Source organism: Acomys russatus, chromosome 29 (assembly GCF_903995435.1).
Source record: "Acomys russatus chromosome 29, mAcoRus1.1, whole genome shotgun sequence".
Classification (NCBI taxonomy): domain Eukaryota; kingdom Metazoa; phylum Chordata; class Mammalia; order Rodentia; family Muridae; genus Acomys; species Acomys russatus.
The window spans coordinates 35,369,775-35,393,730 of record NC_067165.1 but is presented as its reverse complement, the minus strand read 5'-3'; the positions used below and the strand labels follow the sequence as shown (position 1 = coordinate 35,393,730).

General features: G+C 52.2%; 1 protein-coding gene across 1 annotated transcript in view; it reads right to left on the bottom strand.

Annotated features, from left to right (window-relative positions):
- The window catches only part of Padi2 (peptidyl arginine deiminase 2), a 41,650-nt gene that overhangs the window by 7,118 nt on the left and 10,576 nt on the right, over positions 1-23,956 (bottom strand). The window contains exons 2-12 of the mRNA XM_051171569.1: positions 23,260-23,443; positions 21,382-21,454; positions 15,703-15,764; positions 13,524-13,641; positions 12,515-12,640; positions 7,227-7,405; positions 6,557-6,660; positions 5,668-5,779; positions 3,911-4,018; positions 1,884-2,035; positions 924-1,068 (exon numbers count right to left, since the gene is read on the bottom strand). Coding sequence (XP_051027526.1) covers positions 924-1,068; positions 1,884-2,035; positions 3,911-4,018; positions 5,668-5,779; positions 6,557-6,660; positions 7,227-7,405; positions 12,515-12,640; positions 13,524-13,641; positions 15,703-15,764; positions 21,382-21,454; positions 23,260-23,443 — 1,363 coding nt within the window. The remainder of the gene's footprint in view (positions 1-923; positions 1,069-1,883; positions 2,036-3,910; positions 4,019-5,667; positions 5,780-6,556; positions 6,661-7,226; positions 7,406-12,514; positions 12,641-13,523; positions 13,642-15,702; positions 15,765-21,381; positions 21,455-23,259; positions 23,444-23,956) is intronic.

Below are 23,956 nucleotides of genomic sequence, written 5' to 3'. Positions count from 1 at the left end.
AAGGCCAGGCACTATAGTGCAATCTCAGCAAGGGAATGGAGGGTGTGGTGGCTTGAATAAGAATGTCCCTCATAGGCTCCTGTATTTGAATACTTAGCCTCCAGGGAGTGGAACTCTTTGATAGGATTAGAAGGATTAAGGATGGCTTTGGTGAAGGAAGTGTGTGTCACTTTGAGGTTTCAAAAGCCTGCACCCAGGGGCTTGCATGAGTTCTCTAGCTGCCCACCCACCCCTCTCTCCACCAGGCAACACCGTGAGTGTGGCCATGCTCCCTAGCATGGTGATAATGGGCTAAACCTATGATACTATAAATAAGGCCCCGATTAAATGTTTTCTTTTCTCATAAGAGCGGCCTTGGTCATGGTGTCTCTTCACAGCAATAGAGCAGGAACTAAGACAGAGGGGAGCAGCGGTGGTGGGCACCAGAAGAAGTGGATCTCTGGAGTTATTGGCCAGCCAGCTCAACCAATTGGCACACTCCAGGATTATTGAGAGACTCAAAAAGCAAGACGGTATTTAATGGAGAAGACACTAGATGTTAACACTCACACACCCACAGGAATGTGCACATGCAACACACAATAATATCTTTTACATGGAAATATTGATCTTTTGGATTTGTGGGTTAAAACCCAACTTCAGCTACTTCCTTCTTTTTTCCTTTTCTTTCTTTCTTTCTTTCTTTTTTTTTTTTTTTTGGTGTTTTTTTTTTTTTTTTTTTTTTTGGTTTTTTAAGACAGGGTCTCTCTGTATAGCCTTGGTTGTCCTGGACTCACTTTGTGGACCAGGCTGGCCTTGAACTCACAGCGATCCACCTGCCTCTGCATCCCGAGTGCTGGGATTAAAGGCGTGCGCCACCACACCTGGCCAACGCATGGATTCTTCGCTACATTATTCACTCTGGTCTTGGGGAATCAGCTCACCTTTTTGCCTGGGATGGGGACAAAGGTCATAAACTCATCTACATGGCCGACAGTCAGCCAGTCAGAGTAGAGTTCCACGGGTGCCTGTACCTGCTGGGCCTGCAGGAAGTCACGTACCACCTTGGTCATCCGCCTGCCTCCAGACCTAGGGCAGAGTTGGAGAAGAGGAGCAGCTTATCCCTGTGCCCCTGTACCGGAGCACTCCCAGGATACACCTGGAACCCAGGCCAGATCTGGGTGGCACCAGCAAGGCTAAGACCCTGGTGCAGGCAGAAGGCATGAGCCCGGGCTGAAAGGGCCCAGGCTGAAAGAGTCTCCAGGCGAGCGGCTGAGGGTAGCTTCCATGCTCAGCGTGGGCTTGGCATGTCTGTGACTTTCATCAGTGTCTTGGAGGCAGGGCAAGGGCTCAGCACTCCACAGAGGCACAGGAAGTAGCTTCTGAGTGCACAAGTGACCACTGAGTTGGGGCGGGTGGGCTAACGGTCATTACCCATGTCCCATAGATAGAAGAATGTTCCATGTGAGTCAGAAGGACTTGACCTCAGGTTCCGGGTGGCTCCTATGAAGTGACTACCTAGGCCGCTCACTTGGTCCCAGCAACTGTTTGGATCCAAGTAGAAACTGCCTTTTCATTGGCTGAGCAGAGAGTTCATTATTGCGGACAGCCAAAGGAGCCAAGGTCTCATGCCTGTGAGACAGGGCTACGTCTTTGTCTCTCCTCTTTCATTTATAGGCAGCCCCCAGTCTCTACTCTCCTCTGCCAATGTGCCTTAGCTAGGCCCCCACACTCCTTCTCCAACTCCTCCGCCATATCTTACCCTCCCCAGAGCATTGCAGAAGGGAACATTTCTCTCTTAGATTCACTCCAGGCACCCACCCCACCCCCACCCCAGGCCACCTCTAAAGAAACACTCACGCTGCTGTGCCTACCATCCCTATACCTGTCCTGGGTTATCTTACAGCGGGAAACTGCTCCCGATGAGGATCCGGCCAAGTGGGTATGTCTTGCCATTCACAGTCACTGGTGGACTGACCTCCAGATTCCCAAAGGAGTCGAGGCTGGTGACAGTCTCAAAGAGGGGTTCCTGGGTCACATAGCCGAAATCTGGGCCCTGGGCAGAGAAAGGGCACACATCTGCCTTTAGCCTCCTACAGCCAGGAGGCCTCTTTCCCAGCAGTCATTCTCTGGTGACAACCCCTGTGTCACCTGCAGACTGTCCATCTGGAGTCCCAGCCTTAAGGATGGCTGTTACCTGAGGCTGGCGTATTGCCGTCAGTGGGTATGTGAGAGTACCGACACAGTGACGGAGTAAGTGTGGGTGTGATGTGTGTGCTTGGGCACTGGGCCCTAGGCATAGACACCCAATGTGATAGCAAGATCTGGCCTCCCAGGTTCTGTTGATCTTCCTGGCCATTTCATAATTCCTGTAAACCTCAGTTTCCATTTCTGTGAGAGAGGCCACAGGCAAGGCAGTGGACTGATTATCCCCAGGGACTTGCTAGACCTGCCCATCCCAACAACTGCACCTGCCTATCAAGCCCACAGCCAGCCTCCAGGTCCTGAGAGTAGCACTTCAGTAAACTGGATTTTGTATGCAAGAAGGGAAGATCCTACCTGTTCTTGGATTTAAGAATGTGTGTATATATACATATGTGTATATATATATTTTTTTTTTTCTTTTTTTTATAAAAATAATATAGGGATCTTGTTTGGTTTGTACGAAAGTAGGCAGTAACTTGCCTGACCTAAAAACACCAAACCAACCAACCCAAGGACCCTGTGTGGCAGGCAGATGTGGCTTATGCTGGCTCAGCTAAGAGGCTCAAAGGACAGGCATGCCCTTCCTGGCAGCAGCAGCTTAGCGCTTTCTCACCTTGGGCCCCTTGTTGGCCCCGTGTGAGCGGGCCACAGGTGACAGCTGGGGCTTTACAGCATCACGCAGGCCGGCAGGCACGCAGCACAAAGCCAGGCCTGGCCCAGCCTCTGGGAACAATGCAAGCCGAGCCTTGGAACCAGGCCAGTGTGGAGCACTGAAGACAGGTGGAGCCCAGGGGAAGAGAAAGGACAGGGCTGGGAGCTTGGTTTGTATACCTGCTGTCTGTGGTAGCTCTGGGTGGTCATTGTGATGGCCCTGTCCTCCCTTTGTCAGGGAAAATGGACAGTGCCCCCATATGGAGTGCCGCTGAGGGCAGTGAAACCATCCCATGATGGCCGCTGATCAGGCACAGAATCGATGTGTTCTGCATATCTTTGATTGAGTAACAATTCTGGGCAACACCTCCCTGTTTTAGAGGCGGCACACTGAGGTTCATAAAAGTTCAGAAGCCTACCCGAGGTCCCCTTTCTGATATAGGGGTGCTGTTCAAGACTATGTTCCTCTGACATATCCAGAATGGGGCTCACACACGGCTTCTGCCAGCCCTCCAGGTTACCTCTGAATAGCCCGACACTGATTGCAAAGTTTGTCCCTCATGTGACCATGGGCAAAGTCAGATCTGCTGCCGCCTCTATAACACGCCCCACACGGGCTTCTGGCTCAAAGTGAAGGGTGAGGAAGCAAGGAGGCATGTTTCAGCTTGGGGCCACAAAGTGGGGGTTACTAACGGCCTCCTGGATGGTGAGGCATCAGATTGCTTTAATAAACCCCACAGCACTGAGATTCACACCACAGACTCCCAATGAGCACGGACACCTGTGGACTTCTGTCTTGCCTCTTTGGAACTTAGCTACAAGTTGGAGCGTCGGGGCAGCAGAGGAGTCAAGGCCTCTGGACCTGGGCTTTGCTCTGTCTCCCATGGTTCTCACTTCCCACAAGGCAACTCTCCCAGTTTAGAGAATGCATTGGACCTCAGGACCCACTGAGCCGTCTCGCAGATGAGAAAACAGAGGCCCCGAGTGGGGTACCACACATCTCCTGACCATGCTGTCTTCTAAGAGTCTTCTAAGAGTCCCCGTTGCCATCCCCAGGTGGCCCTCGGCATCTCACCAGGAGCTGCTTAATGGGAAAGTCCTTCAGGTTTCCATCTCGGGGGGAGTCTAGCACCACTGGGAAGCCTTTGTGGGGTGCCTCAATGTAGCCAAACTCAATTTCATCCTGTGGAGGAGAATAAAGAGAGCTGTTAGCTGTAGCAGCACGCAGGGGGTGCCTGGGACGTGATGCGGGGGAGAGGGGTATGTAATCCCAGATCTCAGGAGGCAGAGGCAGGAGGCTGTTTAGTATGAGGGTAGTCTCAGCTACGTATTGAGACTCTGATTTAAAAAAAAAAAAAAAAAAGCTCCATCTACAAAACCAGGGGCTGGTAATGAAACCCAGGTATAAAGTGCTTAGCTAACGTACATGAAGTCCTGGGTTCGAGCCCCGGTACTGGCTACACTGAGCATGTAGGTGCATTCACCCCTAACACTTGGGAGGTGAATACAGGAGGATCAGAAGTTCAAGGTCATTCGCTATTTCCTAGAGAGTTCAAGGCCATCCTGGGGTTTGGGAGACCTTGTTACAGAACAAACAAATATAAAAAGCACAAATCACCATGTTTGAGGCCGCCTTGGCTACAGACAGAGTTCTAAAGGACTGCCAGGGCTACACAGAGAAACCCTGTCTTGAAAAGCCAAAAGACAAATAAACAAAGTAGGCATGGCAGTATATTCCTGTAACCTTGCTCGGAAGGCAAAGGCCAGAAGCTTGGGAGTGTAAGGCCAGCCTGGGCCACAAACCGAGGGCCTGTGAGGTGGCTCAGCAGGTAAAGGACCTTCCTGCCAAGCCTGATGACCCAAGTTTGGTCCCCTGGACTCATATAATAGAAGGAGAGAACCTTTGACCCTCTCCAGATGTGGGCTGTGGTATGTGCACCATCTCCAATAATCAATGCAATAAAAAAATTTGTTCTGTTTGTTTCTGAAACAGGGTTTCTCAGTGTATCCCTGGCTGTCCTAGATTCACTTTGTAGACCAGGCTGGCCTCAAACTCATAGTGATTCATCTGCCTCTGCCTCCCAAGTGATGGGATTAAAGGGGTGCGCCACCACTGTCCGGCTACAATGAGATTAACACAAGAGAGCCTTGTGTGGTAAGTGCATCTCATTCACAGCCTGCCTCTGGTCCCCAGTTCTCCTAGGTACCAGATGATGGCAAACGAGGGCATCTTTCAACAGGTTGCTCCTGCCCATCGCAAGAGTCACACAATTATCTCTTTAAGACACTGACCTCATTTTTAAAATGTAAATAGTTGCTGGGCATGGTGGCGCATGCCTTTAATGGCAGCACTTGGAAGACAGAGGCAGGTGGACCACTGTGAGTTCGAGGCCAGCCTGGTCTACAAAGTGAGTCTAGGACAGCCAAGGATACACAAAGAAACCCTGTCTCGAAAAACAAACAAACAAACAAAATGTAAATAGCCATATCTTGAATATATTTCCTTCCAAGAAACAAATCAAGCATGTTCTGTGTCTTTAGTCACAGACTAGCCTTTTTAATTTTAACTGCCACATACTTCTCTGAGTGAGGCCATCACCGGTCCCCAAGGATGGCTACAGTATTTCAGTCTAGGAAGCCACACGTGTTCTCCCAAGTCTCTGTGTCCTTGGGCAGACAGGAATACACACACACACACACACACACACACACACACACACACACACACACACAGGGCAGCTGGGTACCAGGGTGTTCACAGCAAGCCTGTCCTTCCCCTGTCCCCTCCCCTGGATCCAGAACCCTTGTTGTGTCCTTCCCCTGTCCCCTCACCTGGATCCAGCGGTCACCACGATTCATGTACTGGAAGCAAACTTTCAGTTCACAGTTGGTTTTCTCCACCAGGTTCTTCACCTCTTTTAGGAACAGGTAATTGTCCTTCATGCTGAGAAGCATCAAGAAGAGGAGGGCAGGAGGAAGAGTGAGGGGGGACAAGCGGCACCAGTCTCCGGTGGTCAAAGCTGCTGGTACTCTGGACTGAGTTGCACTGATAAGGCCCTGTCTATATCCACAGCTCCTTTTGTAAAGGCCACTGGGGCCAAGGGACATGCAGCCCCACCCTCTTATGCAGTTTTTGTCAAGGTCACTGATACAGAAGATAAGGAAGGGACCTCTCACCCCACATGCTCAACGCCCTACCTCCATGACTCCCCAGATTTTAGAAAGTGCTATGCCTGGAACATGGGAGGGTATGAATGGTAGGGTTGGGCACAGGATGCTTTCTGGAGCTGTCAGTCACACACATGTAGAGATTTCTTGCCCTTCCTGCTCATTTTGCTGTGCTAAGCAAGCCCACATTAGACACTTAGGAAAATTGTGCTGAATGAGTGAGCAAAACGAAGCCGGGTACCACTGCCGAGCGGGAATCTAGCCCCACACAGTGGAGGGCAGAGTGCGAGAAGGAAAGAAGTGTCAGTTTTGTGGTATACAGTGTGAGCCAGGACAAAGGCATCGATGTAGAGGCATCACCTTAGTCCTCAAAGCAAGGCTGGGGTATGTGCATTTCAGAGAAACTGAGGCACAGGGAGGCCACCTGAACTCTTGCAGGCCATATAGCTGCTAAGTAGCCTGGACAGGAGTTGGATTTAGGTCAGCCTGTCCCTGAAGCCCATTTCTTGCCCACCCTGACTCCCTACCTGTGTGGACCATGCCTGACCCTTACCAGCACACGAACACTGACACAGGAGGCAGGATGTTGGGGGTCATGATCCAGGGTGCAATCCGGAACATCACGGTGTCTGTGAAGATGGGTGTCAATGGGATGCCCTGGGTGTGGGAGAGAGGAGGAGCACCAAAGAGTCAGGTTGGGTGCTGTGGTCCCTGCCTCCCTCTCAGTGGGTGAGACTGACAACTTACTGAGCACTTACTGTGTGCTAGGGACTGTGCCAAGTATTGTTCTTATGTGTATGTGTGGGCTTGCGTTTCTGTGTGTTTAATATAGATGTGTGTGTAAGTCCCCACGATGGCCAGAAGAGGGCATCAGATTCCCCTGGTGCCGGAGTTACATGCAGAGGAGAGCTGCCCATCATGTGGGTGCTGGGGAATGAACCCCACTTTTCTGGAAGATCAGCAAGTGCTCTTAACTGCTGAGCCATCTCTCTATCTCCATATACCAAGTTTTCTGCATGTACCAGTTTATTCCAGAGGGCAGGGAGGGGAGAGAGGCTAACATAATCCTTACTTTTTAGATGGGGAAACTAAGTCACTGAACTGTAAAGCCACGTGTTGAGAAAAGCTTTGCTCCTATCCTTCACCCACACTTGCCCCATCCAAGTTCCCACGTCTGAGCCAGGAACATGCATGGCTACACAGGGGCGGCCTGTGGGTCTCACCTCTGCCATATACTCCAGCAGACTGACATGGATGGACACCAGGCCTGAGAAGCTCTCGTCGGGGAAACGGAGGCCTTCCACAAAGAACAGCAACTCGGCAGAGCCACCCGTGTACTTCACCACGTGGTAGAGCTTCTGCCGGCCCAGGATGTGGATGTAGCGCTGGCCGAAGAACGGGTCTGTAGATGGGCAGACCAATGTTAGGACTCTCTCCCAATCAGGAGGCCAGGGAACTCTCTAATGGGGGGCAAGGGGGCAGAGTGACTTATCCTTTAGACACAGAGAGAAAAAGCACAAATGAAAAATACCACAGGATGGTGCAAACTGGTCACTGTCATAGTCTCAGGATGCTTTGTGCCAGCTGGCTTCTGGCTTCCTCATCTGGAAAACGAGCAGCTTTGGGAATGGCACGCAGGAGGTGAGAGCAGGTGGGCATGGCATGGCTAGCGTAGCAACTGGGAGGTGTTAGTCTCATTTTGCAGAGGAGGAAACAGGTTCAGAAAGCAGAGATGGCCGGGCAGGGCCTCCAATACACATCTAATTCCAAACGCCAAGCTCCTGTTCTCTTTGTATGAATATAGCACAAGCGTGCCGTTTGATTGGGAAAATCTTCTCTGTATCATGGAAGAAGGGCTGTGTGGCTCTCTGGTGGGAAGGAAGGCACTCCTGCCCCATGAAACGTCCAGACCTTTCCAGTGCTGTTCCCTCTGCCTGGAAGACTTGTGCCCTTCATCCTTTCAAGGGGTCCTTTGTGCATCCCCAGAGAGCAAGCCATGGTCTGTGTGGACTTTCCCCACTGCAGCCTGCACAAATGTTTGTGAGAGACAGCCCTGCAAGGCCCTCTGCCTGACTGGCACTTGGTCATGTTTAATAAATGCCTGTTGAGTGAAGCAATGCCTCTCATCAGGCCCTGTGGGAGAGGCCCACGGGGGATTCCAGGCCTTGCCCAGAGCTCATGAACTGAGTTTACTTAGGCCAGCATGAGGAAAGACCTTCAGGCAGCCAAAGGTCACGGTGCAGCCTCTGTGTCTAAGAGTGATTGATGCTCAGCCCATAAGACAGTGGATGTGGGAAGTGCCTAATAGCAGCATCATGGTGAAGATCTCGCAGGGTGGGGAAGGGCAGGGAGGCAGGGGAGACTTCAGAGCAGAGGAAAGTGGCTTTGAGTCACCCTTGTGGGGCAGCAGGGTCCCTGCCAGGATGTGGAGGGGAAGAGATACTTGCATTGGCAAAGGCCTGGAGATAGGCCCCTACACAGTTCCAGAAGCAGCTTCTTTAGGCCCTGCAAAGCTAGAAGGGCAGAGCAGGCTCAGCTTAGCACTTTCAACAACATTGACATCAGTTAATGACCAGCTGCCTAAGGGTTAGAACATTGAACAGGACCACTTCTGGTATACAGGGCTAAAAAAACTGTCAAGATCGATGTCTTCCCCCAAGTGCCCCAAAATTCAGGCTTGAGGGAGCACCTTCTTTAGGACAGGGTGCTCACCTGGAGCCTGGTTCTGAATGACACCACAGATAGGTGACTTGGTTGACTTCCCAAGTCAGAGGGACTTCAGTCCAGACATCATTTGCTTTTTCTTTTTTCTTTTTTTAATTTTTCGAGACAGGGTTTTCCTGTGTAGCCTTGGCTGTCCTGGACTTACTTTGTAGACCAGGCCGGCCTCGAACTCACAGTGATCCACCTGCCTCTGCCTCCCGAGTGCTGGGATTAAAGGTGTGCGCCACCATGGCCAGCCAGACATCATTTGCCAGTTACAAACCTTTCTGTGAGTTCTGTTAACCAATCAAACAGACCACTCAGTTGCTAACTGGGGGATGACAGTCCCTGTGTCACATGATCATTACTGACGACACAGCATCCATGGCTTTCGTAACCTTGGGAATACGGGTGACCATGGTAAAATGGGATCTAAGGGAACTGGGAGGAGAACCCAGATGTGGTAAGTGTGCCCCTTGCTGTGTCGCCACTCACCACTTTGCCATCCAATGTCTCCCACATGGAAGGCACAGAAGTGGCATTTCAGCCTCTGGAGGCAGGGCTGAGCACTAAGATGCACACACCCTGATCCCAAAGGTCCCAAGCGCCCTATCACAGCCCAGCACAGAAAGTGACATCCTTCTCACCCAAAACGCCAACAGGTGCCCTAAAGCCCTGTCCATGCTCAGAGCTGGTTGGATGCGTGTGTATGGTGACTCTCTCCTACCCCAACGTCCACATGACACAGGCTGCACGTCAGCTGTGCTCATGGGAGTAAAATCAAACATACACAGAAGCCACCCTGATCTTGCAGGAGCCGAAGTTATCAACTTTTCTCTAGGTGCTCATGGGGCCAGGGACAGAGGGGCTATGGCAGAGGGAGGTGGGTCTGGTGGGAGGATTCATTCTGCACAGCGGCTGGCAGCTGCCAACTTTTTCTTCCTCATGCAGCCTATACCCTGTGATTTACAAAGCATCTCTATTCAGCTGCTTTCTGGCAGTTTGTGCCAGCGCCAGGCAGATTGAATCTCAGGCAGGAACAACGCAGCCCTTGTTTCAAAGAGCCTCCATTGCTGTTCACGGTCCCTAACTTGATGCAGCTCCTGCCACCCCCGGCATGGCTGACTGTTCTCGCCACAATGCTTCTATTGAGTGGCCCCCAGCCATGTGCTGGACCTGCCAGCCACCCCTGGCCTCTCCTGAGCCTCAGTCATCTGCCCTGGCTGACCAGCACGTGGTCTGATCTGCCACAACCTTTCCAGTTACAAGGAGACAGATAGTGTGACCGTCTGTCTCAGCTTGCCTGTGATGGAAGGGTGTCTTGGCGTGACAGATGTCCAGTGCTAAAAAACCAGGGAGGTGTTGGACAAATGGGGACAAGTTGGTTACTGTGTCCTTGTAGAAGGTAAATCTCTGGCATTTGGGGTTCTGGGGAGACCTCAGACTGGAGGAGCAAGTCTCTAGGTCTTCCAAGGAGCACTGGAGATTTCATTCCACCCTGATCATAATAACCTCCAGTTTGCATAATTCCAACCACTGCGATAGGTACGGTTTCACAGAGAGCTTTCCATCGGCCAGCTGCTTTCAGGGGTATGACAGTGGGGACCCCAGTGCTGCTCTCCATGCCACAGCACAGAGGAGGCCCTCAGGGATCCCAGAGCCTACCTCCTGGACTGTCTGTCTCAGGGCCACAGGTCACGACACTGAAGTAACATGACACATTACACACAGGGTACTCAGACTGGCAAAAGTCCCCATATGCTCACATGGAAGAAAAGGATACTGGACCAAAGATTAAAATCTGCTGTCCCCTTTGCTGGGCCTTGGTGACTCAGGGTAGTATTCCCCTGGCTGATTATCTATTTGACGGAATGCAGACTCAGTTGGGATAAGAATTCTCAAGGAGGAACTGCCTAGGTCAGGTTGGCCTGTGATGATGCCTGTGAAAGAAACTGGGGCGAGCTAACGTGGATGGCACCACATCATGGGCTGGACCCCGGACAGGATGAAAATAAGACGGAGCTGAGCAGCTGCTGCTGCGGCTTCCCTGCCCCGGCGGTGGATGGTGACCTGGAGCCGTGAGGTGGCATAAGCCCTTTGTCTTCTAAATGTCTTTGCCAGAGCATTTTATCATGGGAGCAGGAAAAGCAATTAGGATACCAGGAGCCCACATCTAGAGGGAAACTAACAAGGGGAGCGGTCCCTGAGCCAGCAGCCACCCTCCCTGCAGGACATCCAGGGGGACACCCTCTGACCATTCAGAGCAGGTGCTCTTTCTCGCCTGCTCAAGGACCCATCGCAAAGGAGAGAGGTGCGAGCAAAGGAGAGAGGTGCAAATGGAGCCAGCCCTGAGTATATACTCCTGTTAGCAAAGCAAAGACGCATTTAGAGAATCCCGGGATGACCCGATTAGCCACAGGTCAATGCCAAGGCTGAGTCAAAGTCCAGGCTGGGTCCTCCTGGTCCCCTTCTGCTGCATGGCAACTCTGGCCTAGACTGTAAACATCAACTTCTCAGCTCCCTGGGGCAGCGGAGCCAGCCTGACTCGGGACATTCCAACCAGAGGTCAGAGCCCAGACTAGAATCAGCAGAGTATCTGCGCACTAGTACTCCAACTAAGTCACTCCTTGGGGTGAGGGCCCTATGGAGTGACTGCCTGGTGTGAATGGGTCTGTCCAGAAGGGGTTTGGGGTGAGGCTCAAGGCTCTGGCCTTGACAGCAGGTTCCACTTGCTCGACAAAACTGCAAGGCGCTTTACAAAGGAAGCCTCACACAGGCGGAAGATCTTAACGCTTCTGCCCCAAACACTCTGGGGGCTGGGGATGTGGCCTGATTGTATAGTGCTTGCCCAGTATGTGCCAGGCCCTGGGGTCGATTCTAGCACTACACTATGGGAGCCAGGGCATGATGGTAGGTGTGGCTGTGAGCCCGGCACTTGGGAGGTGGATGTAAGAGGGTCAGAAAGAAAAGGTCATCCTCCTCTCTCTCTATACGGAGCTAGAGGCCATGGGACACTGTCTCAACAAACAAAAACAAAACCCCGGAGGTGGCTCTCCACAAAAATCCTATCTTCACTCTGAGCCTCCCTGCTTAGCTGGCTGACCTCTACTCTCCCAGCACACCCTCTTAGCCTGGTCTTTCTGGTCTCTGAAGCACTAACATGTTGCAGCTTTCAAGCCGCCTGTACACTGGGCCTCTGCTTAGCTTGCCCCTCGCCAGCTTCTTCTTGGTGTTTCCTTTCGGTCTCATCTCAAGTGTCACTCACTCCCCAGAGAGGCCTCTCTGGACCACCTAGCCAGTGCAGCCTCTGCAGTAACATTCTCTAGGACCCGATCTGGTTCTTTTCTTCTGACAAATCTTCCCCCACCCAGAGGCAGCTCCTCCAGGGCAGTGGGGGTGAGGGGACAGCTACGATTACTGCATTGGCACCCAGGGTGCTTTACAACCCAAGAATATTAGATGAATAGCTTCAACGTAGACTATGGTTCTTACATAGTGACACCCAGGACACCCTGTCACCACCAGAAGGAACGAAGGCAGCCACGGCATCTCCAAGAACTTTTGAAAATCAGAAATGCCAGACACTGTCTGGAGAAAGTGCCTATCTGGCCTCAGGTATCATGAAGGTAACAGGACCCTGACTTCAAAGGCCCTTCGTCCCCTGGCCACTGGAAGGGAGCATTGGATCTCCTCAGGGGAGGAGAGATGTGAATCTGTGAGTCACCCCATGGGCTCCATAGGCCCTGGCACCTGGGCAGAGAGAAGGGCAGTGGCCTCGAAGGCAGGGGAGGGGAAGGTAATCACTCACTCTCCACGTAGAACACGCCCACTTTGTCCGAGTCAGCCATGGAAATGTAGAGGACTATTTCGTACCCGGCGGGCAGGCGGTCAGGGCCTTTGGTCCGCAGGATCATCTGAGACATGTCCTGGAGATCTGGGGGTCAATAGAGGAGGTTACCAGGAGGGCCTATGGGTGCTGGTCTTACCACTGCTTTTATTCTTCCCAGCAGCACAAGGCCCCCTCCATCATGCATGCATTGTTGCAACTACTAAGAAACCTAAAGGAAAGGTACTTATCTCCAGCACCAGGGAGAACTGGCCAACCCTTTGGGAATTTTCCTTTTTCTTGTCTCCCTGCCCCGCCCCACCCCTCATATGTAGACCAGGCTGGTCCTGGTCTGCAACTCACAGAGATCTGCCTGCTTCCTTCCTTCCTTCCTTTTTTTGTTTTTGTTTTTGTTTTTCACAACAGGGCTTCTCTGTGTAGCCTTGGCTGCCCTGGACTCACTTTGTAGACCAGGCTGGCCTCGAACTTACAGAGATCCATCGGCCTCTGCTTCCTGAGTGCTGGGATTAAAGGTGTGCGCCCCCACTGCCTCGCTCTTTCTTTCTTTCTTTCTATCTTTCTTTCTTTCTATGTGTATCTGTCTGTCTGCATGCCACCACTGTGTGTGTGTGTGTGTGTGTGTGTGTGTGTGTGTGTGTGTGTGTGTGTGTGTGTGTGTGTGTGTAGGTCAGAAAACAGCTTGTGGGAGTCTGTTCTCTCTTTATCATGTGTGTACCAGAAAGTGAACTCAAGTCATTTGGCTTCGTTGCAAGCGCCTAACCCACTGAGCCATCTTGCTGGCCCCTCCAAGCTTTTCTCTACCCATGCATATAAAGGTGCACCTGAACGGTATTTACAGGCATGTATTTTCAGCACTGAACATTTGAGCTGTCATCCCCTGTAAGCCCAAGTATACTCCTGCATTACCCCCTGCCCTGCCCGGGGCAGGACACCATGTTCCCACTGTCCCCCAGTGTGGCCCTGCTGGCACCTTGCTTGCTGTAGACCTTTTCATCAGTACAGTCCTCCTTGGGCAACCAGGGTGTGTCGCGGTCACAGTTAACCAGCAGGATGGCCCCCTGGCCCTCAGGACCCCAGGTCCAGGATGCCTGCAATAGTAGAGACACAGGTCAGTGCTGTCCCTGGTTCCATCCAGCACACCCTCTGAGGGATACTGAGGGACAGGCTTGGTAAGGAATAGTTTCTATACACTGGGACAGCAGCTGGGACCTGGAAGGCTTGGTTCCCAAATTCAGTGCCCAGAAAGGACCCATGCGATCACCTAAGTTTAAGAGTACAGAGAGACAGGAAGGCTGAACAGGGTGTGTGGGCCTCAGCTCTGGTGTGAGGCCGCCATGCCTGGCAGAGCCGGTGGCAGGAACTGACATTCTAGGTCAGGCTTGAGGTGACTGATTCCAGGCACGCTCTGGGTGCTCCCAAAGGGGCCGGCACCTTGCTCTGTTTCCTGTCCTGCTACAGTGCCCAGAGCAGACTCTCCAGCTCGGTCGGTCGTATCGCCTCTCTGCTGGAAGCCCTCGCTGTTGATCACATAAAGCCTGGATTCTCACGGAAGTGAGGCTGGAGAGCCCCATGGCCGCTTCCACCCACTCTGCTCTACCCGCAGGAATGTCCTTCTGCACCCCAGGAACTCCCAGGCCTTTGCCCTGCTGGTGCCTCCTTCCCAGTCAACACCACCACTCCGCTTAGACTCAGTGGACCCGGCCCTCCATGAAGGAGCCTTTCCGATCTTGGGACACCTGCCCTGCTCAGTACATTGTCCTTGCTTTCTATGGTTTTTCAAGAGCACCGAGGTCATATGACGGTGACAGTGTAGTCACCCACATCCTTTTTCCTTGAACTTTGGTCTCTCTAGGCTTTTGTTGTTCTCTGGGCCTGAACTGGTGCTAGAATATAAACGATAAATTTGTTGTCCCGAGACAGGGTCTCACGTAGCTCAGGCTGGCCTCTGACTCTCCATCTAGCAGAGGATGGCCTTGAACTCTGATCCTCCTTCCTCTACCTCCTGAGATCTGGGATTCCTGGCATGCACCACCACTACTGGCTAATACAAAAGGTACCCATAGGGTGGGCAAAGACACTGTGAACACTCTCTTCGCTGGTCCAGGTATGGAAATTCTCGCTAAGGGATGAATGATGTTACCCTGATTCCTCAGCCCTGGGATCGATGCCGGGGAGCAGACCCAGCGTTTCCTGCATTCAAGGCAGGCGCTCTGTCAACTGAGCTACACTCTCAGCCTCCTGAGGACTGCCAAGGCCTACAATCGGTTTTAAAGAGCTCTCGCTATAAAGCACCTCAGTTTTTTGTTTTTTTGGTTTTTCGAGACAGAGTTTCTCTGTGTAGCCTTGGCTGTCCTGGACTCGCTCTGTAGACTAGGCTGGCTTCAAACTCACACTGATCCACCTGCCTCTGCCTCCCAAGTGCTGGGATTAAAGGTGTGCGCCACCACACCCAGTTGTGCCTCATTTTTTTTTTCTGTTGCTATAACTTTTTTTTAACTCATTTTTTAATTGAAAAATAAGATCATTCATTCATATTACATCTCAAATTGCTATCCTCTCCTGTGCATCCTCCCATTCCTCCCTGCCTCCTGCTTTCACCCCACTCCCCTTCCCTGTGACTGTGACTGAGGGGGACCTCCTCCCTCTGTACATGCTCATAGGGTATCAAGTCTCCTCTTGGTAGTCTGCTATCCTTCCTCTGAGTGCCATCGGGTATCCCCATCAAGGGGACCTGGCTAAATATGTGGCACCACAGTTTGTGTGAAAGTTAGTCCCCACTCTCCACTTAACTGTGGAGAATGTCCTGTCCCTGCCTCAGTTTATTTTATTTTTTAAAGAAGACAGGATCTGCTCAGGTTGGCCACAAACCTTCGACACACCTCCTGAGCACTGAGATGACACTGGTCACTGAGTCACTGGTCACTGAGATGACCTCTCCCAGCCTCCTACAGAGAGCCTGGCTGGCTTGTGGCCCATCCCTGCTGTGCTGTATCTACAGGCTGCTCTGAGCCTCAGCCTCCTGCCCTGTGAAATGGTAGCTGGCCTCTCTGATGGATGGCTCTGGCTGGATGTCCTGTGCGGTCTCTGCAGTGCCCTGGAAGTCCCCCATGTTAGGGTCAGCGCAGTGCCTGCCCTCAAGGCCAGCTAACCTTCTTAGGATTGTTCCTCTCCACCTCTCCATCCCGGTCTGCATCCACGTCCAGTGAGATCTCTGCAGATGAGAGGCAAATGTGAGTGGCAGAGCCAGCCAGCTGGTGTGGTGAGGCTCGGGGAGCCTGGTGGGAAGCGGAGCAGCTCCCCAGTTCGCTTGGTTGCTGGAAAGAGATGGCCTCGCTGAGGTCATGATCTTCCAGCCCTTCTTTCCACACTACCACCTCGGGAGAACCCTGAGGAGGCCACAAATAACTTTAAAAGTGGGCAGGTTCCTGCAAACCCTGGTTTGAGGTGGGAGGCTCAGGTCACATGCCTAAGGTCACAAGGTGGCATCAGCAGAACCAGAGTCCATGATATTTCCAATTTCCTCTTCTGGCCTGTCTCGGGAGCATCTATGTACACACATGCCTGTCTGACTGTCTGTGTTTCTGTTTCTGCAGTTCTCTCTCTTTCCTCATTTTACTTTTATTGAGAAATCATGTCTCCTGTCCTGTCCAGTTAAGAGAGCCTGTGATGACAGCTCCAGATAGGTGACCTAAGACAGGGACCCTGCTGACCTTTTATATTGGGGAAGAGACCTTCAGCACCTCAGAACCTCTTACAGAGAGGCTATGTGGAGCCAGTGGGGCAGAGAAAGTTCAACAGGAGATGGTCATAGGTTGGAACTCCGGTTCTCTGGTTATGAGCTGTGTGACTCTGGGCAGCTTGCACGACCTCTGTCAGCTCCTAGTCCCTCATCTGCAGCACGGGGTTCTGGTGGCAGCAGTTGCACGTCTGACTTTCCGAGCCGTGTGACTCCATGTGTGGGGCTGCTCTGGGTGTAGGGTGTTTAGGGGCATCCCTGGTGGCAACCTGCAAGATGCCAGTGACGTCCCTCATGCTTTGAGCTGTTGCCTAGCAGTCTGGGGAGGCAAAACGGCACCGAGTTAATGGCTGTGGGAGGAGCGTGGGGTATTGCCAGGGAGGTGATGGGAGCACACTCAGCAAGAGACATGCTGTTGTCCGGCCCAGTCAGTCCCTTTTGGGTGGGAGGGAGGGTCCTGATACAGGGAGGATAAGTCCAATGGGGTCCAGAGTCAGATTCAGGTGCCTCCTTAGTCCACAGTTCAATTCTCACTGACCCCACTGTGGCTTTTGTGGGTGCAGGAGACGGGAAGGCCACGAGGTCCAGGGAAGAGGCACCTTCTAGGGTTCTACCCTCCTGGACCTGCCATAAGCCCGTGCCACAGGGCATCCCACTGTGGACGATTGTACAAGGTACCCCACTGGAGTGGCTGCTGCAACTTGGCACAGGGTGACCGATACACAGCAGACTTCTCTGGGAGCCTATGGCCCTGGAGAGAATACAATCACACACATTTCAGAAAGGAGCAAGCTCAGGGCTCTGAGCCATCTACGTGGCTAATGACCGAAGCTGGGCTGGCAGAGGGGAGGCCCTCTAACCGCAGTGAGAGGCTGAGGTGCAGGGACAGCGTTGACATTGGCTCTCAGCTTCACCAACTTTGCAGCCTGCCCCACCTCACTCCATGAACACAGTGCTCTGCCAGCCCTGTGGCAGCTGGCACTCTCCAGGCCTGTTCTCCCACACTGCCACGCAAACCAGGAATCTGAGGCCACTGAGCAGGGAGGCCACACCCCTAAATACCGAGTTCTCAGAACGCAGGGTGGTCTTCCTACCTCCTACGGGAGCCTCTGACTCCAGACAGCTGTTCTGCGCTACCTTCCCCGTTGATCCAGTTGACCCCTGGCTGGCACGGGCTGACGTCATACCTGGACAGTGTCCAAAAGCTAAGCTTGCCTTTAAAGTCCCAACATTTGCTTCCTTGAAAGTCATTGGCCATATCTTCACATGGTAGCCCTGTGACTTCATTTATAGAGCACAAAAGAATGCTCAGGTTTTTATGGTGGGTCTCACTTTGTAGCTCTGGCTGTCCTGGAACTCACTGTATAGACCAGCCTGGCCTCGAATTCACAGAGATCCACCTGCCCCTGCCTCCTGAGTGCTGGCATTAAAGGCGTGTGGCACCACATCCAGCCTGTCATCTGATTTACTACTCCAAAGGAGCTGCCACCTCCCCATTATGAAGTTTGCATTTTCACAGTCTCACTCTTGGCCGCCTCCTCTTCATTTTCCACAGTACCTCTCAACTCTCTTAGGACCTATCACTGTCCCCACAGTCAACTTACGTCTCCACTGTCTTCTGGCCTCCTCAGCTACCAGCCATTCCCTGGACCTTCTCCAAGGTCCTAATGGGGCCACTGTCTATAGGCCAAGAAAGAGAGTCTGGACCAGCCCTTCTGAGCTCTGCCCTCCCCATAGGGAGGGGAACACACCTGTTTCACAGCCTCTGGACTCCAGACATTTCCCAGAGGCCCCTGGTCCTGCCTCACCTACCCAGAATAGCCCCAAGGTGTCAGGTGGCGCTGGGAGCCGGGGTATGGGGGCAGATTCACGGGAAATGTCACTAGGATTGAGTTTGAGGCCATTGCCCCATGAACCTAGATGTGGGAGCTGTGGCTGCATTTGGGCCAGCTGCCAGCCCTGAGGACTGTGACTGTGCTGGCCTGGCCTTCTGACTTGTCCTGGGACCTTAGGATGCAGTGTGAAGAAGGGCTCTGGGGACTGGGAGAGAAATGACATCATGCCCTGGACGCTGACAGCTCCAATCCTGGGCCTGGGGGAAGCTCAGGGCACGTGGAACATTTATCCAAGGTGCAAAGGGGACAAAAGTACTGGGGCTTCAGGATGTGTCCTCGCCGCTCTGCCAGGACCCCAGCAGGAAGGATGACTGCTCTCTCCTACCTTCCCCCTTTCCTCAGAAAAGTCTATAGCTAGGGAAAAGTGGAGTTCACAGAGGATGGTCTATTTGCCAGGGCCACACAGCAGGGTCAGACACAGAGATGTGGCCAAGGGCTCCCTGGTTTGCTCTCGTATTCCAGGATCAAGTCCCTTCGGGCAGAGAGGAAGAGGAAGGGGGAAGAGGGGCCTCCGCTCAGCACCTGTTGCACCTGAGTCCTTGGAAGCACCATGTTAGAATGCCCAGCAAAACCCCCTTTTGCAAATGGAGAAACTGAGGCTGGGGGTGATGGAGCTGGTGCGAGATCACCATGAGGTGGACAGAGGAGGTAAAGCCACAGCTAGTTCCTGCCTGTCCTGAGGCCAGGGCTCTTGCTGGTCAATGTGGGCTTGGGGCATTCCAGTGACATGCACTCAAAAGGGCTTCTGTGGGGCCAGGCCTAATGTTTAGGGACCTTCAGGGTGTCCCTGCCTCAGAGTGGAGATGCCAGGGGGAGGAGAAGGTCAGGTGGGTCACAGACCACAGGGTGGGCCAAAGTGACATTTCATACAGCCTGGTTTCACAATGTGAATGGCTGCCTTTGGTTCGGAGAGGATGCCCAGCCTGGGGAAGTGGTGTACCACCTGAGCTATGTCTCAGAGCCTCCTCCTTTTGAGATGGGGTTTCCTTAGCCCTTCTCAGCAAGCCTTGAACTCTCTTCTTAGCTTAGACAGGCACTGGGATCTTGTGTCCTGCCTTAGCCTCCGAGCAGGTGGGATAACAGGCATGTGTCTCCAGCCTGGCTTCCTTTTCTGCTTTTTAAAAAATGATTTATTTATTTATATTTCATATGCATTGGTGTTTTGCCTGCGTATATGTCTGAGTGTGTCAGATCACTTGGAGCTGGAGTTACAGACACTTGTGAGCGATCATGTGGGTGCTGGGTGCTGGGAATTGAACCCGGGTTCTCTGGAAGAGCAGTCAGTGCTCCTAACCACTGAGCCATCTCTCCAGCACAAGCCCCTCCCCCGCCCATTCTTCTTTTAAAATGTTATTCATTTACACATATATTTTGAGATAGGGTCTTATGTAGCCCAGGCTGGCCTTGAATTTGCCATGCAACCAAGGCTGCCCTTGAAATCATGATCCTCCTGTACCCAAGTTCTGAGATTACTGATGTGCCACCACGCCCAGCCTTTTGTGCTCTAAAAAAAAAAAAAAAAAAATTGTTTCTTATTACTGGGGGCGGAGCATGTGTGGAGAGGTCAGAGGACAACCTTTGGGCGCTGGTTCTCTCCTCCCACCATGAGTTCTAGGGCTCCAAGTCAGGTCATCAGGATTTATCTGCTGGGCCACCTTGCACATCTGCCCCTGCCCCCTGCAACCCGCTGCTTTTCAGTGTGAAAATGACGGTGAAAATGAGACAAACTATCTCATCAATGTTGCTTCTCCCTCTCGTATAGAAAAGCTTTCATCCTCTTCATTTTCTTTGGAAGGGCCAAGGGATGTCCCATGGACCTAGTCACTTTCTTTGACAGGTCTCTGCGCCCTACCCCGACCCCTGTGCCTTTCTTCTCAGGCATCCCTCACTCTGTGGGATCAGGTTTCCTGCCCCCCCCCCCCCCCCGGACATCTGAGACAGGCAGGGCTGTGTGTTTGCACTGCTCTGTCACAAGCCAGGGCTTACACACTGGGGAGTCAGGCTGCAACTCTCAAGCCCCCCAACCCCCCCATCATCCTAAGGGCCCCCTCCCCCCTGGGGAGATTAGCTGAGAAGAGAGAGTCCTGCAGCCTTGAAGGGCCGCAGGAGGCTGAGGAGGAAGGAGGGTCTCTCAGAGAAGTAACTGCTTTTAGGGGGAGGCTTCTCGACCCACTGAGAATGAGACAATTGATGTGACTTGGTACCCTAGCAACCATTTCTAGGTGTAACCCAGGCATCTTTGTTTTGGCCTTTATGAGCCTCAATTTCATCTGCTTAATGGATATAGTATTAGTGTCACTCCTTGGAATAGCTGAAAGGATAGATTGGCATCTTGGTGGGTAGACACGTAGGTCTGGAACACGGCATACTGTAGGTGCTTGGGAAATGTTCCGTGTTTATCTGCCTTCTCTTTCTTTTCCTTTTCCTTCTCATCAAAGCACCCAGCCTAGTCCCTAGAACAGCTTGGTGTACGGTGAGCCAGGGGGAGACTGTTAGGATGGTGGTTCCTGTCACAGCTGAGTGGACAGTATGAACCTCTGGATTCCTTCTAGCTTGAAAACATCATTAACAGAGAACAAAACGAAATCTCATCTGCATCAGGGACTGAGTGCTCAGAAGGCCACATCCCTAGGCTCTGCCCAGCCTACTATGTCCCTCACACCCAGGGCAGAGCTGTGCAGGGTAAGAAGTGAGGGAATTGTCTCCAGTTTGGTACTCGATCTGCCACACTGCTGCTGTGTGACTGTGATTGGGTTTCCTAACCTCTCTGGGCCACTCCATCCTTTGTGGAGCAAATGAAGAGCCTGGACCAGAGGAGTTAAGGACCCCCAGGTTGGGGGTGGGATGGCTGTGAGGACTGTCAGGGAAAGCAGAGGCTTCCAGAGTGAGTCTCCTGGCCACAGAGTATACCTTTGGTGGGGTGGGGGGGGGGAGTGGACACAGGATTTGAGCTTTTCTTTTTCTCCTTGCAGCCCACAGGGCCTGTGATAGAGAGACTCTGAGGCATACCTCCTCTATAGGAGTCCCTCTTCCCTGAATAAAAGTCCCAGGGTACACGTGTTCTGCTCCAAAGCTTGCATTACTTGGTTTACTTGCAAGTGGCTCCAGGAGCTAGCCTGCCACACTGAAACCTGTCCAGAGCATTTTTTTTCCAGGTCCCCCAAAGTGAAGACACCCAAACCCCTGTACCAACTCACCGATGGCTGTGAGGAAGAGCCCAGCCTGGTCAACGGGGGCACCGCCCTCCTCGTCATAGTAGTTGACGGTGACCTTGGTGAGATGCACACATAGGGATAAGAGAGAAGGGCAGAGGTCAAACCAAACAAGACAAACAAAAAACCAGGAATAACCCCCTACCTCCCAGCCTATCAGTCCTTTCTGAACCCCTCCTCCAGGAAGCACCCCTGGGCTGCTGAGATGCTTCTCACAGATACTCCAACCAGACAAGGAGCTCCTCACCTCCACCTGACCCGTGCCCCCGCACATCCTCTGTTTCCTGGGTTCGACGCCCACTATGCTGTGTGCCTAGCTCCAGCTAAGCCCCACAGACTTGTTCACGTGGATGGTGCCTGGTGTGAACACTGCAACAGACTTAGGTAATATGCATGAGGGAGCCCAGGTGGGGCTTGTCTATGTCACTTGGGAAACCATTATACCTCTGATTGCTCAGCACCCCACTTTATAGGCCATGAGGTCTGGGTTGCTATGGATATATAGTCTCCAGCTATTCTATGGGTCTGAGAAGTTTTTTTTTTGTTTTTGTTTTTTTTTTTTTTAAAGAAAAAAAAAACAAGCCAGGCATGGTGGCACATGCCTTTAATCCCAGCACTTGGGAGACAGAGGCAGGCAGACCGCTGTGAGTTTGAGGCCAGCCTGGTCTACAAAGGGAGTCTAGGACACCCAAGGCTACACAGAGAGACCCTGTCTCAAAAAACAAAACGAAACAAAACAAAAAAAAGGAACCAAAAAAAAAAAAAAAAAAAAAAGAAAGAAAAAAGAAAAAACAGAGATGGATCAGTGGTTAAGAGCGCCGCCTGCTCTTCCTAAAGGTCCTGAGTTCAATTCCCAGCAACCACATGGTTGCTCACAACCATCTGTAATGTGATATGGCGCCTTCTTCTGGCTTGCAGGAGTACATGCAAGCAGAACACTGGATACACAATAATAAATAAATAAATCTTAAAAAAAAAAAAACAAAACAGGCCTTGCCATTTATCTCAGGCTAGCTAGCTTCAACACAGCAGTGATGCTCCTGCCTCTGCCTCCTAAGTGCTGAGATTACAAGTGTGTACCCCAAGTCCTGGCTTTTCTTTGCATGTGTGCACTTTCAAACACTCTTCCCACGTAGCTCTAGCTAGCCTGGCACTAAGAAGCTGAGGCTGGTCTCAAGCTTGCAGCAATCCTCCTGCTTCAGCTTATGTGTCCTTCAGTTCTCTGAGTCTTCCTTCTTTCCTCCCTCCCTCCCTCTTTCCCTCCTTCCCTCTTTCCCTCCCTCCCTTCCTCTTTCTGTCCTAGGAATGGAATTCATGGCTTCACATATGCTAGATACACAGCTTCTGAGCTATGTTCCCAGCACTAGTTTTCACTTAAACAATTATTTTATGTGTATGGGGTTTTGCCTGCATGTATGTCTATGTACCAAGTGAATGTCTGGTACCTTTGGAGACCAGAAGAGGGTGTCAGATCCCCCTGGAAGTAGAATTACAGAGGGTTTTGAGTCACCACGTGGGTGCTGGGAATTGAACCAAGGTCCTTTGGAGGAACAGATTGTGTTCCTAACCACTGAGCTATCTTTCTGGCTCCTAGTTTCCATTTCTTGAGAAGGGCCTCATACACCTCATGCTGGCCAAAGGGGGCCTTGAACCCTTGATCCTCCTGCCGCCACCACTTAAGTGCTGGCGTTACAGGTTTGCGGCTCTATACCTGACACTCTCCCCCTCCCCCCCACTGCCTGGGACTGGAAAGGACTCCATAGCTTCCGTTGTTTCTATGGCTCAGGCTAGTGTGGTCCCCCAAGACTCCTGTATGGCCTTGTGCTCCCTTAGTCCTGGGTCCTGTCTTCCTGGCCATGGTACCTTGTCGCTGCTGGCCTCTGTGCTGGCCTGAGCCATGCTGAGCCGCAATGTGGTGCTGGGGGACAGGGCCCAGCGCTGCTTGTCATTGGTGGTCACTTCCTCTGCTTCTCCATCATGTACCACCTCCACCTTCACACCCTCCGAGTGCTTCAGGCTGAAGGTTTTGGCCCCTGCAGGGGCTGCACTGTAGGAAGAAAGGGACAGAAGGTGAGAGGGAGCCTGGGCTGGGGGCTTCCGAAAAGAGTTCCAGATGGGTAGGCCTCTCAGGCTGTGTGGTCTGGGGGACCCAGGCAGACCCAGCTGTGCTGCTGTGACAGGCTGGTGGCAGGAGATTGTGAAGGACACAGAGTCCTGGGCCAATCTTGTACCTGCTGTGTTGGAGGCCAGGGACCCAAAAGCTCCTTGTCTCTGTGCCTCTGTCTGTGTCTGTCTGTCTGCCTGTCTGTCTCTGTCTCTCTCTCTCTCTCTCTGTTGTGTTAGAGACTGAACCCACACAGACTACACAAGTATTCTGCCACTCAACCATACCTACAGCCTTAGGAATGGACCTTTTTTTTCCTGTTTAGACAGAATATTTTCATGCTAGCAGGCTGGCCCCAAAGTCACCATCTTTCTACCTCCAGCCTCTCCAGTGCTGGGATTTTTAGGCATGTAGTACCACACTTGACTTAGGCTCTGATTTATATACATATATATG